Raw genomic sequence first — 12,858 nt, 5'->3', positions numbered from 1 at the left:
AAGTTACAAAAAAAATCCCAATGTTGTTTCTGAAGTTTTAAGTTTACATAAAAAACATTGTCTTTCTTACGTTGCTTTCACTTGTCTTGATAAAGAAATAGAAATAGAAGAAAAATCAGCTGGTTTCACACCAAACATAATTTTAAAAATGATGAAAAAACAACGCATTACTTTTAAAGCTATGATGGCCAGGTCTCTCTTGTAAAAAGGATTTTTCAAATTCAATTGTATTCCTAATAAAATAAAATGTAATGATCCCACTCTTTCAGTAATAATACAAAAAGGGACTCCGAACTTGTCTTGATCATTTTTCACTTTAATGGGTGATTTATACATAATACATTTAGCCTTGTAGCACTAAAACAGAAAAAATATTATGTGTTTTAACAGACATGTTCAAAAACGTGAAAATAAAGAAATTCAGCTAATATAGCGAACACGTATTATTTGCTCTTGTCAGTGAAAGCCTCCTCCTTTTCACAATAACCTTGTAGGACCAGTACAGAAATAAAAAGAGGCAAAACATGATGTGATGGTAAAACATTTGGCTGTTAGGCAAACTATTCCTTTAGTGACAGTAATGTGGCTTTATTCCAGCAGGTTATTTGGACAATGTGTTCATCAGGTCCACCTTCTGCTCCAATTCAGCATCCAAGCGTGCCTAAAGCATACAGAATAGACACATATAAGCATTTTAAACAAAATCAATTAATATCAAAGTGTACAGTTTTTTTTGTACTGGAAGTATGCAGTAAAACATACAAGCTCTCGTTTTGCTTCTTCGATTTTAACTTGAGCCAGGGCAGGACTCTGTGGAGAAAAGCAAAAATTAAATGACATCTCTGTTAAAACAGCCTGACAATTCTTAGAATGTCCTTGTTTGTGTAAAATGTTAACATATGTAAAGCACATTACTCATGACATTGACATTAGAAAGTACAAAGCGTCTAGAACAAATGACAATTGATTGAGTGTCATGGATGTAAATATATTAAGAACGTCTACAGATATTAAATAAAAAAAAATTTGATTTAGAATATGGTGTGACTGATTTTAGTCTATAAACACAAACAAACTCCACAGAGCTGAACGCTGCAGGAAGTGGAACTACTTTTACCTCAGCACAGTGTGTAATACCCTTTCCTGCATTGCAGTCCAGTTTCAAACAGGCATAGATTAAAAGTATAAATTATATGTTTTGATTTTCAATTTATGCTTACTCGTGCAGTTTTACCCAATCAGTTATAAAAATATTAATGCAGCTTTACTGTAAAGTTTGAAGCACATTCATTTAGATTTTGTTTGTGTATAAAAACTCAGCAAAACCAAGAACCACTCTATAGGCGGTCATTCTTACAGGGCTGAGATCACTGTAGGGCTCCAATTTCTTCATAAGTGGGACTATTTCTTGCTTCAGTGCTGTGATTCTCTGTAAATTCAAAAAGACCAAAAAGAATTTTCAAATCAAAAGCACATGCATATATTAATAAAAACACACAAACCCTACACCTAAATGCTTGCCATAATGTACTAGAATGTTATGTTTGTCACGTACATGTCTGACACACCTCATTCAAGGTACAGCTAACAGTGAAATGCTTTGATAACTGTCCAGTCACAATAAATAAAAAACACACAATTGTAAAAGATCATCCTGCTGTGCAAAAAAAAATCCTGTCATTAAACAACATATGCACATTAAAGAAATGCCAAGCCCTAACGGGACATGCAAGTAATTCACCTACACTTAAATGAGTTTTTCCCAGGTTCTTTAGTAAAGGCAATATATCCATGACAGACCCATGACAAAGATCTATTTAGCTTAGTTGTTTTTTGCCTGAAAAATTGGTGGGAAAGCATTTGTAGAGGTTCTGCTATTTATTTGTTCAGCAAAATGATCTGTACACTTAATTTAGATATTATTATTTTACTATGGTGATTACAATATACAAATTTAATAATACACTAAAGCAATATCAACCCAGTAAGTATCTGCACTGCAGTGTTTACAGACTGACAATGATTGGTCTTCTGTAACAGTTTGATCCTAATTACCATCAGTTATTTTTCAAAACACTTAAGAGTAATGTAATACAGGTGCTGCTAATAGACAGAGCTGTGTGTTGGCTGTCATTGTTAAACATGCAAACTATACTTTTTTGATGTCGGCTATCTATGGTAAATTGGGGGAATTGCATTTTTACATTACTCAAAAATCAGTCAGCCAAGTCCTCTAGATAGAAATCCAGCTTTAAAATAACCTTAAACTACATAAACTACTACAACATTCAGACGTAAAGACTACTGAAATTGTATACATTATTGGTTACATCTATAAACATTTTTTTCATACCTCTGAGAGCTGCACAATGGATTGATGGGTAAGAGATTCCTCCATCTGTATAGAGGCTAACTTGTCCTACAAGGAGTAAAATCATAAATGAGAACAATAGGCCTACTTAGGATTAAGGTAAAAAAAAAAAAACAATCAAAAAAGCTGAACTGAAAAGAACAGTCATACAAATGTGCATGCACAGATAAACACGCAAAACAGAAGACTGTCTGACCGGCTAACAAACCATCACATATACACACCTGTGCTATCTTGTTCCTGTAGGTAAGATCTCTGGATTTACTTTTCATAAAGTCCATATTGAGCAGCCTCTCCTCTGCTGTTGCTGCTTCCACCTGCTGGGCTTGAGTGGTCTTCTTCAGGTCCCTAAAACAAACACACAGACAATTACAAACCATGTCTTTACTCTGTCAGTGTTATAGAATATAGATATAAATCACACATACATTTAAAATAAACTTAAAAATACACTAAACTTACAATAAACATTCTCCCAATTATCAGACACAATTTGTGTGTGCATATTTCTAGTGCCATAATGTTATCAGTTGTTTGGACGTAACTATATATATTATATATGTAATATATATATGTTCATGATTATGTGATGACAAGCATTAATGAAAGAATTATACTTTATTTTCAATAATAAACTCTTTTTATAGAACTAAACACATTGTCACTACTCTCGAGTTCATAAGGAAAGATTACATTTTACTTGGGATAAATTATGGCTAATATCTCATAACTAACACTCAGTGTCTTATACCTCTCTCCTCTCTGTGTTACTCTCTCTACCACCCACACATTTACGTTTAATTTATTTAGCAGAAACCCTTATCCTAAGTGACTTAAAACAGTGCTTTGTTGTTTACTTCAGATTATCCATAGCATAGCATAGCATAAATAGCACACAAACAGTTGCTACTTCTGTGATGTATATGTTTGCCATGTTTTCTCTCCTCTCTCCTTTAATCAGCCAATTTTCTGTTAGAGTTTTAATCGACTGAACCTTTAACTTCTAAATCAAACTGGTCTGTCTCAGTCACTGGCTAAATGTGGTTAAAGGTTGAAATTATGTCCATACACTGTATATACACACACCTTCTCACTCACATTCACCTACCCGTCCAGTTTTTTACGAAGTATCATTGTTGACGCCATTTTTTTCCTTACAGCAGACAGCTCTCGCCCCAGTCTCCTATCAGTCTTTTCTGCCTCAGCCAGATCACTGGTCAGTTTATTAACTGCAGGGACAAAGCTGCAAAGCCAGATGTGTTTAGTGACACTCTAAACTCACACAATCAATAAAACATTAAACATAAAACAAAAATAATAGCACTTTAAGAGTTTGTTTCACCTCCCCATGGAGGTGTCTTTAACTCTAAGTGCCTCAGCAGTGCCTTCTAACACAGACAGCAGGTCTGAGGTGGATTTGCACATGATTCCTGGTTGCAGTCCCACTCCTTGGAGAAGCAGATCCTGTAAATGTGCACCTATAATCATAATAATAAAAAACAATATTAAATACATTTAGAGAAGTATGACAATATATGAGATGCACTAATATGGGAATTCTGCACCAATTTCCAGTACCATCACTCTGATACTCTGAAGCTTTTTGCTTGTGGTCATCTGTGAGCAGCTTGACCTCCTCACACCTAGCCTCACTGAGTTGCACAAGCTGGTCAAGAAGATCCATTGTGCGAGTGTTCACTTCAAAGTCGGGCACAGTCTGATCCCCAAAAACTGACCCCAGCCATCGATTTACCTGTGGCAAAGAAAGTTCAGGTTAAATGAGAAGATCACTGACGCAATATCAGTTAAAATGAATTTAGTGATGCACTACTGTAAGAAATGAAGCAGAAGCTGGTACTCCAATGTTTAGATTTGCATACTACCAATTAGGGGTGGAAGATATGGCTCTAAAATAATATAACAGCATTTCAGGGTAGTTTTGCAATAATAATTTTGGTGATTAAAATAATACATATATACAGCTCTGGAAAAAACATTAAGAGACCCCTGCAGTTTCTGAATCAGATTTTGTTATTTATAAGTATATGTTTGAGTAATATGAACATTGTTAATTTATTCTATAAACAACGGACAACATTTTTCCCAAATTCCAAATACCAATATTGTCATTTAGAGCATTTACTTGCAGAAAATGAGAAATGGTTGAAATAAAAAAAAAGATGCAGAGCTGTCAAACCTTAAATAATTCATATAATTTTTTATTATTTTTGAGAATATTTGGTGGAATAACTCTGGTTTTAAATAAGTTTCATGCATCTTGGCATGTTCTCCTCCATTAGTCTTACTCACTGCTTTTGTATAACTTTATCCCACTGCTGGTGAAAAAAATCAAGCAGTACAGCTTGATTTGATGGCTTGTGATCATCCATCTTCCTCTTGATTATATTCCAGAGGTTTTCAATTTGGCAAAATCAAAGAAACTCATCAGTGGTCTCTTATTTTTTCCCAGAGCTGTAAATCTCAAGAATACACTACTGCAACAAAATTATATGGCACACCCCTATCTGAGATTGTACACAGACTGTAACAGAACTCAATAATCCAACATGTCATGATACTAAAATGCACTTTATATATTTAGGATTTAATTTAAACCAATTATATAGAACAGAACAGATATAATTTGTATCTACAAGATATTTAATGGGAAACGTTAAATACAATTTACATATACATATTATACAATATATTACATATATACAAATACATATTATTGCGTACGATAAGATATATACAAAAAGTTGAGTTATTTAACAAATTGAGATATTTAACAAAGTGCATGTATGTGGCCTCACACGACATTGTGGCCCCATTTACTTGTCTAACGTTATTTTTCGTAATATTATATAAAAATCTGTAAGCCAAACGTTTAACTATATAGCTATTTACTAAAACGCCTGGTGGAGGATAACTTTAAGCCTTGGCTTGAAAAACTTCTGGCATACTGTTTTGTGTAAAATTCTAAAACGTGAAAGATAAGCTGCCTTCTTTTTAAATGGTCTGTTCCACCCTAAATGGTGCAGAAATTCCACTATAGCACCTCATGCAGCATTTAAGGTGGACCAGAATATAGTTACTAAAAATATAACTTTCGCTTAGTTTAAATTTGACTCATAGAAACGCTGGTTTTAAATATCCGTTTGAACTTACCCTTTTGCTCTTTTCACACATATTTCCACATAAATGGGTTTTTTTCCAACAGAAAGATTTAAATCTTCTGATTTTAACTTTTAGCAGCAGTTTGTAAACACAACAAATCCCGCCATTCAGTTTCTATCGCTTTCTCGTTCCGGGGCGACAGAGCGTCATCGTAATTGGCTACTGAAGAACATAACTAACCAATGAGCGCTGTCGTAAGCACAAACCCCGCCTTTTTGGCAAGGTCGTGTAGAGGTTTTTGTGTTTTCTTAGTTTTTACAGTTTTAAAACTACTTAATATGATTTTTTGTTCAAATATATGTCACGACAAATAAAACAATCTATATTTTTAATCAGGATTATATTAAACAGAAAAAAAATATAGAGTTCCTGTATTTTTAAACAGTTAGGTTAAGCGTTTAACACCTGTAAAAGTTGGTCAGACACCAAAAGGTTGTTAATATACTGCTTGTCCACACTCTTTTTAGATCTTAGTTTGAGATAACTATTTGGTCTAAAAAACAACAACAAAAAAACAAACAAAAAAACATCGTGGTGGAGGGATAAGTTACACAGAATGCTTAAAGGTAAAATAGCCAACAAAGAAAAACATTTGGTTCTAATTTGGCAATGCAATATATAGAACTCATATTTTTGTTTTAACTTTCTGTGAGGGAACTTCCAATAATAGCTTAGCAATAATAATAATCAGTATCAGATTTGTTGCTCTTGTATGTTTTTAGATGTTAGTTCTTCTCTAGGACTATGGCGTGCATATATTGTACAAAATGTACACAGTGATACAGTGAATGCAATATAGAAAACACTGTACAGTAGTAAGTAATAAGCTGAATATAAAAATAAAATGATATATATATATATATATATATATATATATATATATATATATATATATATATATATATGCACATGATACACTTATGCATCATATACATTTTGCATATATACACATCATACAAGCAAAAAGCATACTATATAAGGACAGTAGCACAATGCACATATTACTTACACAGAAATTACACAGTATACATAGTATACAAGCAATAACCAGTCTATATTAGGACAGTGAAACACAATAAACAATAACCAGGCTACAAATATTTATTTATTTGTTTGTTTGTTCTTGAAATGCACAGAACTATTGACCATATTAAATTAGGAGAGACTTTTATTCTGTAATGCAGCATTACCCACTCAAACCTCAACACCACACCCCCTCCCCCCCGAGCCATTCTCCGGTTCCGCTTCCGTCTCTCTCACTGTATTTCAGCCGCTCCGTGTCCTCCATTTCACTCCTCGCGCTTCGGCCGCTCGGTGCAGCTCGCGCTCCCGGTATCAACACACAATGCTGTCCGTTCGCGTCGCGGCCGCTCTGGCCCGCTCCCTGCCCCGCCGGGCTTCCTTTGTGAGTGCTCCACTTGCTTCTCCACTGTGTGATTATTGATTATAGATCTGATCCACCTTTTACTACTGTTAAGCTGCAGATTAGGAGGGTGCGTGCGGTGTCGCGCGCCGCCATCTTGCGCGAGCGAGGCCTGCGGTTATGATCGCAGATTGTTTTAACAGCGGCGCACGGCGATTAAAGTAGTTTGGAGTAGTTTTAGCGTTAGTTCAGTGTTGATGGATTGTTAATGAGGGTGTTGCTGTGTTTTTAGAGCTGTTGTGCTTAATCTGACTTTGCTGCATTAGTCTGAGTTTTGGCAAATGAATGACATTTAGCTAGTGAAGGTCAGGATTTGATCAGAAATGCTTTGTGTCTGTTCTTAATGCAGGATTTTGCAGTCCACTGTCTTAATATATTCCACCTATTCTGCAGCATTTGAGCTAAATGTGTAGCATTTTTGCTTTTTAATACCGGATGCCGGTTTAGGGGTTAGCTAGCCTTATGCTAGTCCTGTCATTGGCTAGCTAGCTAACTAGCATTGTAAGCTAATAATGTGTGTCCCGTCAGCAGTCATCAGAGGGTGGATTGTTGTACAGACTTTAGGGACTGCATTACTTTTTTGGGGCTTGTATTTGTAGCTTCCACACTTCCACAGCTGCAGAACTAGCATTTGTCCTTCTGCTTCTGTTGACCCACTGTGGCGACATCACTCGCTGGATTAGCCGTGACGTTGCTGTTGGACATGGTACTTGAAGGTCAACAGCCAGCATTAACTTCTTTGTAGTTCCCTCTCATGAGGATAACCTGCAGCTCTTTTGTTTTTTTTTGCTGCTGGATCATGGTTTTGTTTGGCTGTTAATGCTTTTTTTTTATATATATATATTATAACAGGTTTCCAAGAATGTAGCTGCTGCTGCTTGTGTCGGTGCCAAGAACCTGCACACAGGAAAGCCATGGCTGCAGAAGACAGGTAAAGAAGTCTGCCATCTAAATGGCATGCCTGTTCTATTCTGCACTTTTGCCTTTTATTTATTTTCTTAATTACATGTATTCTCAGGCACCGCCGAGGTTTCCAGCATTCTGGAGGAGAAGATTCTGGGAGCGGACACTGGTGCCGATCTGGAGGAGACCGGACGTGTGCTGTCAATCGGTGATGGTATTGCCCGTGTGTATGGGCTGAGGAATGTGCAGGCCGAGGAGATGGTGGAATTCTCATCTGGGCTAAAGGTGAGCAAGCTTTGGGTCGCTGGGCCCTTGGGGACAATACTACTTGGGTTTAGGGGGTCATTGGGTTGAGGTCATAGTCTGTATGGGGGTTTGTCTTCTGGCTGGCTTTGATTATTGGTTATTTTGACCTACTTCTGGAATCTTCAGTGTTATTTTGCTTTAATGATTGGCAGTGCTACTTTAAAACCACCTCACCCTACTAAGACTGGGTATTTGAGAGTTTGTGATTTTGAAGATGCATTTAGCCGTATACTTATTTGAGATCTGTATTAAATAAAGTTTTGTTTCCCACAGGAAGGGAGTGTGCACACTAAGTACATTAACTTAATCCCAATTTATAAAGTGTTCTTTTTTGCTGCCTTTCCAAAATCAGTAAAGATTTAAAAAATCCTTTAACAATTTAAAACATTTAGTTAAAACTCTAAAGCAGTTTCCTGGACAGGGATGAAACTTAGTTGTAGACAAGATTTTCCTTTCAAAGTAAAATCTCCTTTTAAACTGCTGTGTAGACCAAGACTAGGCTTAATTCCTGTTTGAGGAAACTAGTATCTTAAAAATAGACTAATAGATGTAAATAACTTTTTTTTTTCCTCCTTCTTCCCTAGAGCTGAATACTCTCAGTATATCTACATAAAATTAAGTGAATACTTTTCTTTTCTTTTTTTCCCCCTTTGATTTTACCAAATTAAAAACCTCTAGAATATAGTCAGAATGAAGATGGATGATCAAAAGCCATGAAACCAAGCTGAACTGCTTGATTTTTTTTTTTTTTTGCATCAGAAGTAGCATAAATCTATCCAAAAGCAGTGTGTAAGACTGGTGGTGGACAACATGCCAAGATGCATGAAAACTGTGATTAGAAACCAGGGTTATTCCACCAAATATTTATTTTTATGAACTCTTAAAACTTTACGAATACGAACTTGTTTTCTTTCCATTATTTGAGGTCTGAAAGCTCTGCATCTTATTTTCTGCAAATAAATTCTCTAAATGACAATATTTATTTGGGAGAAATGTTTTTTGTAGATTATAGAAAAACAACAATGTTCGTTTTACTTATGTACCTATAAATGGCAAAATCAGAAATTGATTTAAAAAAAATGAAGTGGTCTTATTATTTTTTTTTCTTTTCAGAGCTGTAATTTTTCCTTAAATGCCTGTGCTGTGCAACAAAATGTTAAATGCATATCCCAGCTTAGATAGCCGGGGTCTAGAGTGCAAGGTGAGCCATGCCCAAGAACTTGACTGGAGCAGAGATGTTCGAGGGCCTCGCTTAAGGCCGAACAGTATCCATGAACTGATTATTTTACCGCGGGTTTACCCTATTCATATGATTAGCGCCAACACACGGAGTAATAAAGCAGTGAGCTAAGTTAAAGTTGGTGTCAAGTTCAGAGGCCCTTTCAATAAAATATTGATATCTGATGTCACGGATCAATGTTTTGTCCCACCCCTAGTGTTTAACTCCACTCTAACGACTGAGCTGGCACAGCTCCCACAAATTATATACTAACTAATCACGGCTAAGGTTAACTGCCTGATCCTAACTTATCATTTCTCCCGTCTCTAGGGTATGTCTCTGAACTTGGAGCCTGACAACGTTGGTGTTGTGGTGTTCGGTAACGACAAGCTGATCAAGGAGGGAGATATTGTGAAGAGAACAGGAGCCATTGTGGACGTGCCTGTCGGAGAGGAGCTGCTGGGCCGTGTTGTTGATGCTCTGGGAAATGCTATTGATGGCAAGGGTCCTCTGGGCTCCAAGCAGCGTAGGCGTGTTGGGCTGAAGGCTCCTGGCATCATCCCCCGTATCTCTGTGAGGGAGCCCATGCAGACTGGAATCAAGGCTGTGGACAGTCTGGTGCCCATTGGTCGTGGACAGCGAGAGCTGATCATTGGGGACAGACAGACTGGGTATGTGATTTAGGGATTTTATTAATCCCCAAATACAGTTGGGTCTAGGCTCATACACTTATAAATGGGAAGGGTGTTTTTTTTTTTTTTTTTTTTTTTTTTTTTTTGTATTTTAATTATTTTTAGAAAGCTTACCTCCAAGTCAATCATGAAAGGTGATTCTAATCTTCTAATCATTGTTTTCCAGCAAAACCGCCATTGCCATTGACACAATCATTAACCAGAAGCGCTTCAATGATGGCACTGATGAGAAGAAGAAGCTTTATTGCATCTATGTTGCCATCGGGCAGAAGCGTTCCACTGTGGCCCAGCTGGTCAAGAGGCTGACTGATGCAGATGCCATGAAATACACCATTGTGGTGTCTGCAACAGCCTCCGATGCCGCTCCCCTGCAGTACCTGGCCCCTTACTCTGGCTGCTCCATGGGAGAGTATTTCAGAGACAACGGCAAGCATGCCCTTATCATCTATGATGACTTGTCCAAACAGGTAAGGGCTCTTATTAGTCTTACCTATTAAGCACCACTTTATGTTTAAGCTGTACTTTATATGCATTCATTTAGCATCTGTTGCACAAAATTTGGAGCAATGCTTTGTAATTTCATTTTTCTAAAATGGGACCTCAAATGAACTTTAACGTTAATGGTCTTGGTGCTTCCTTTCCCAGCCAATTAATGTAATTCATTCTTTGCTCCTTTTACTTGTTTTCTTCAGGCTGTAGCCTACCGTCAGATGTCCCTGCTGCTGCGTCGTCCCCCTGGTCGTGAGGCCTACCCTGGTGATGTTTTCTACCTGCACTCCCGTCTGCTGGAGAGAGCTGCCAAGATGAACGACAACTTCGGAGGCGGCTCCCTCACAGCCCTGCCTGTAATCGAGACCCAGGCTGGAGATGTGTCTGCTTACATTCCTACCAATGTCATCTCCATCACTGACGGACAGGTGTGCTGCAGCAGCTTTATCTAACTGCAATTTGATATTTTGAAAGATGGCCGGGTGGAGTTACAGATTTCAAGCTTGACTCACTCTGATCTCCTGTATGTGCAGATCTTCTTGGAGACTGAGCTGTTCTACAAGGGTATCCGCCCAGCCATCAATGTCGGTCTGTCTGTGTCCCGTGTGGGCTCTGCTGCTCAGACTAGGGCCATGAAGCAGGTAAGATGTGTTTTCCACAGAAGTCCTCATGTTTTCTAAGATCTTGCTATTTAACCCTAGTTGTCTGCATTATTAAAAACTGTTTAGTTTGTTCATAGAGTAATTCCATAGAAGAATGTTTTGAAATGAGTAAATATTCTCTTTATTTAAGCCTTTCATGCTTATCTGTTATTGAGTCAAAAATGGTTCTATGGCACAGGTCTTTTTTTTTAAATCTGAACCTTAATTCCAGCTTCTATTCTTGGACTCTTAAGGTTACACCTACAAAAGATTACAATCTGTTACATAAACTGATCAATTATCTTCCAGTAAAAACAAAAGACTGGATATTAGCAGAAAAGGTTCTGATTTGAAAAAATTTAGAAATTCGTAAAGGACTCAAATTTAAGTGACTTGAAAGTAGAAGGGGCTTGTTTTGTGCTTTCTATGGCACTAATGTCTGAATTTGCATCCCAGGTTGCTGGTACGATGAAGCTGGAGCTGGCCCAGTACCGTGAGGTCGCTGCCTTCGCTCAGTTCGGCTCTGATCTGGATGCCGCCACACAGCAGCTGCTTAACAGGGGTGTCCGACTCACAGAGCTTCTGAAACAAGGCCAGTATGGTAAGTATCAGCAAGTAGTTATCCAGTTTTGTTTTGTGTAGCAACTATTGTGCATTTGGAGCAGTAAAAAAGAATACTGCCATCTATCAGACTAAAACAATGTTATCTTTGTTGCATGTACAATTTGACTACTTAATTTAAGGTTTAAAACATATAACTGACTTTATTGACCGCTTTCAATGTAGCTTTAATGATTAACCACATCACGTTTAGTGTTCTAATCATGTTCCTGAGACCAGACCCTTTTTTAAACCTGTAAATTTCTTTCCAGCTCCCATGGCTATTGAGGAGCAGGTCACAGTTATCTATGCTGGTGTGAGGGGCCACCTGGACAAAATGGAGCCTAGCAAAATCACAAAGTTTGAGAGAGCCTTCCTGCAACACATTCTCAGCCAGCACCAAGACCTGCTCGCAACAATTAGGTAAGCTCTTTTAAAACAATTCAAATGATTCAGGATCTGCTGGTAGATCAGATTAATCATTTTTCAGATGTTCTATTCAAATAAGTCAAAATTGGCTTGCTTCGAGCGCTGACCAGCTTGTGTTCTGTTTTACAGGGCTGATGGCAAGATCTCTGAAGCAGCAGATGCCAAGCTGAAGGAAGTTGTGCTTAACTTCTTGTCTAGCTTTGAGTAATGTTTCCCCCTTTTGCTCTTGTTTTGTCCATGTTCGCTTAGTGCTCTGGGTAAATTTATACGAACGTCAAACTTCAAGTGGCACTTGATCCTCAATGTACAGAAATCTCCTAACCGAGAATAAAGTGTTCTACTACTCCATTTTCTGACTTGTGTTGTATCAACTTTCACCAATTGAGGGCAGTGTTGGGATTGCTGGAATTATTTGTAGGCCAAACAATTGAGTGCTTTCTGTGAGGGATAAACATGTACTTTCATCAGTAGTAAGTTATAGCTGTAGAATGGGTTTTCCTAATTGTGGAATAAGCCAGTCGACTGCATAAACATAGTCTGTTCCTGGGCAGTTCTCAATTTTAGGCCTTATTCTCACTGATGGTAAAAGTTGTAAAGGTAACTAA

At 37.5% G+C, this 12,858-nt stretch overlaps 2 protein-coding genes across 2 annotated transcripts; one reads left to right on the top strand and one right to left on the bottom strand.

The window, feature by feature from the left end:
- Positions 1-295: 295 nt before the first annotated feature.
- On the bottom strand, positions 296-5,699 carry haus1 (HAUS augmin-like complex, subunit 1). The gene is made up of 9 exons (XM_007256585.3): positions 5,543-5,699; positions 3,950-4,124; positions 3,714-3,849; positions 3,480-3,614; positions 2,596-2,719; positions 2,354-2,419; positions 1,358-1,429; positions 763-810; positions 296-661 (listed from the first exon to the last, which is right to left on the bottom strand). Exons 1-9 carry the CDS (start codon positions 5,561-5,563, stop codon positions 602-604), a joined length of 837 nt encoding a protein of 278 aa, XP_007256647.3. The 5' UTR covers positions 5,564-5,699; the 3' UTR covers positions 296-601.
- A 1,101-nt stretch (positions 5,700-6,800) lies between these two features.
- atp5fa1 (ATP synthase F1 subunit alpha) lies at positions 6,801-12,601 on the top strand. The gene is made up of 10 exons (XM_007256586.3): positions 6,801-6,956; positions 7,827-7,905; positions 7,993-8,162; positions 9,733-10,073; positions 10,261-10,561; positions 10,787-11,011; positions 11,117-11,224; positions 11,681-11,825; positions 12,097-12,247; positions 12,383-12,601. Exons 1-10 carry the CDS (start codon positions 6,897-6,899, stop codon positions 12,459-12,461), a joined length of 1,659 nt encoding a protein of 552 aa, XP_007256648.2. The 5' UTR covers positions 6,801-6,896; the 3' UTR covers positions 12,462-12,601.
- Positions 12,602-12,858: the final 257 nt, after the last annotated feature.

This window comes from Astyanax mexicanus, chromosome 17 (assembly GCF_023375975.1).
Source record: "Astyanax mexicanus isolate ESR-SI-001 chromosome 17, AstMex3_surface, whole genome shotgun sequence".
NCBI lineage: Eukaryota > Metazoa > Chordata > Actinopteri > Characiformes > Acestrorhamphidae > Astyanax > Astyanax mexicanus.
The sequence above is the reverse complement of the archived record's forward strand: the minus strand, read 5'-3'. Positions and strand labels throughout refer to the sequence as shown.

Excerpts from the sequence above, each read along its gene's own strand:
- haus1 (XM_007256585.3), bottom strand. The coding sequence starts at position 5,563 with ATGTGTGAAAAGAGCAAAAGG. Across the intron at positions 3,615-3,713 it reads AAAGACACCTCCATGGGGAG|CTTTGTCCCTGCAGTTAATA; the intron begins GTGAAACAAACT and ends CTGGCTTTGCAG. Across the intron at positions 1,430-2,353 it reads CCATTGTGCAGCTCTCAGAG|AGAATCACAGCACTGAAGCA; the intron begins GTATGAAAAAAA and ends TTGAATTTACAG.
- atp5fa1 (XM_007256586.3), top strand. The coding sequence starts at position 6,897 with ATGCTGTCCGTTCGCGTCGCGGCCGCTCTGGCCCGCTCCCTGCCCCGC. Across the intron at positions 10,074-10,260 it reads ATTGGGGACAGACAGACTGG|CAAAACCGCCATTGCCATTG; the intron begins GTATGTGATTTA and ends ATTGTTTTCCAG. Across the intron at positions 12,248-12,382 it reads GACCTGCTCGCAACAATTAG|GGCTGATGGCAAGATCTCTG; the intron begins GTAAGCTCTTTT and ends TCTGTTTTACAG.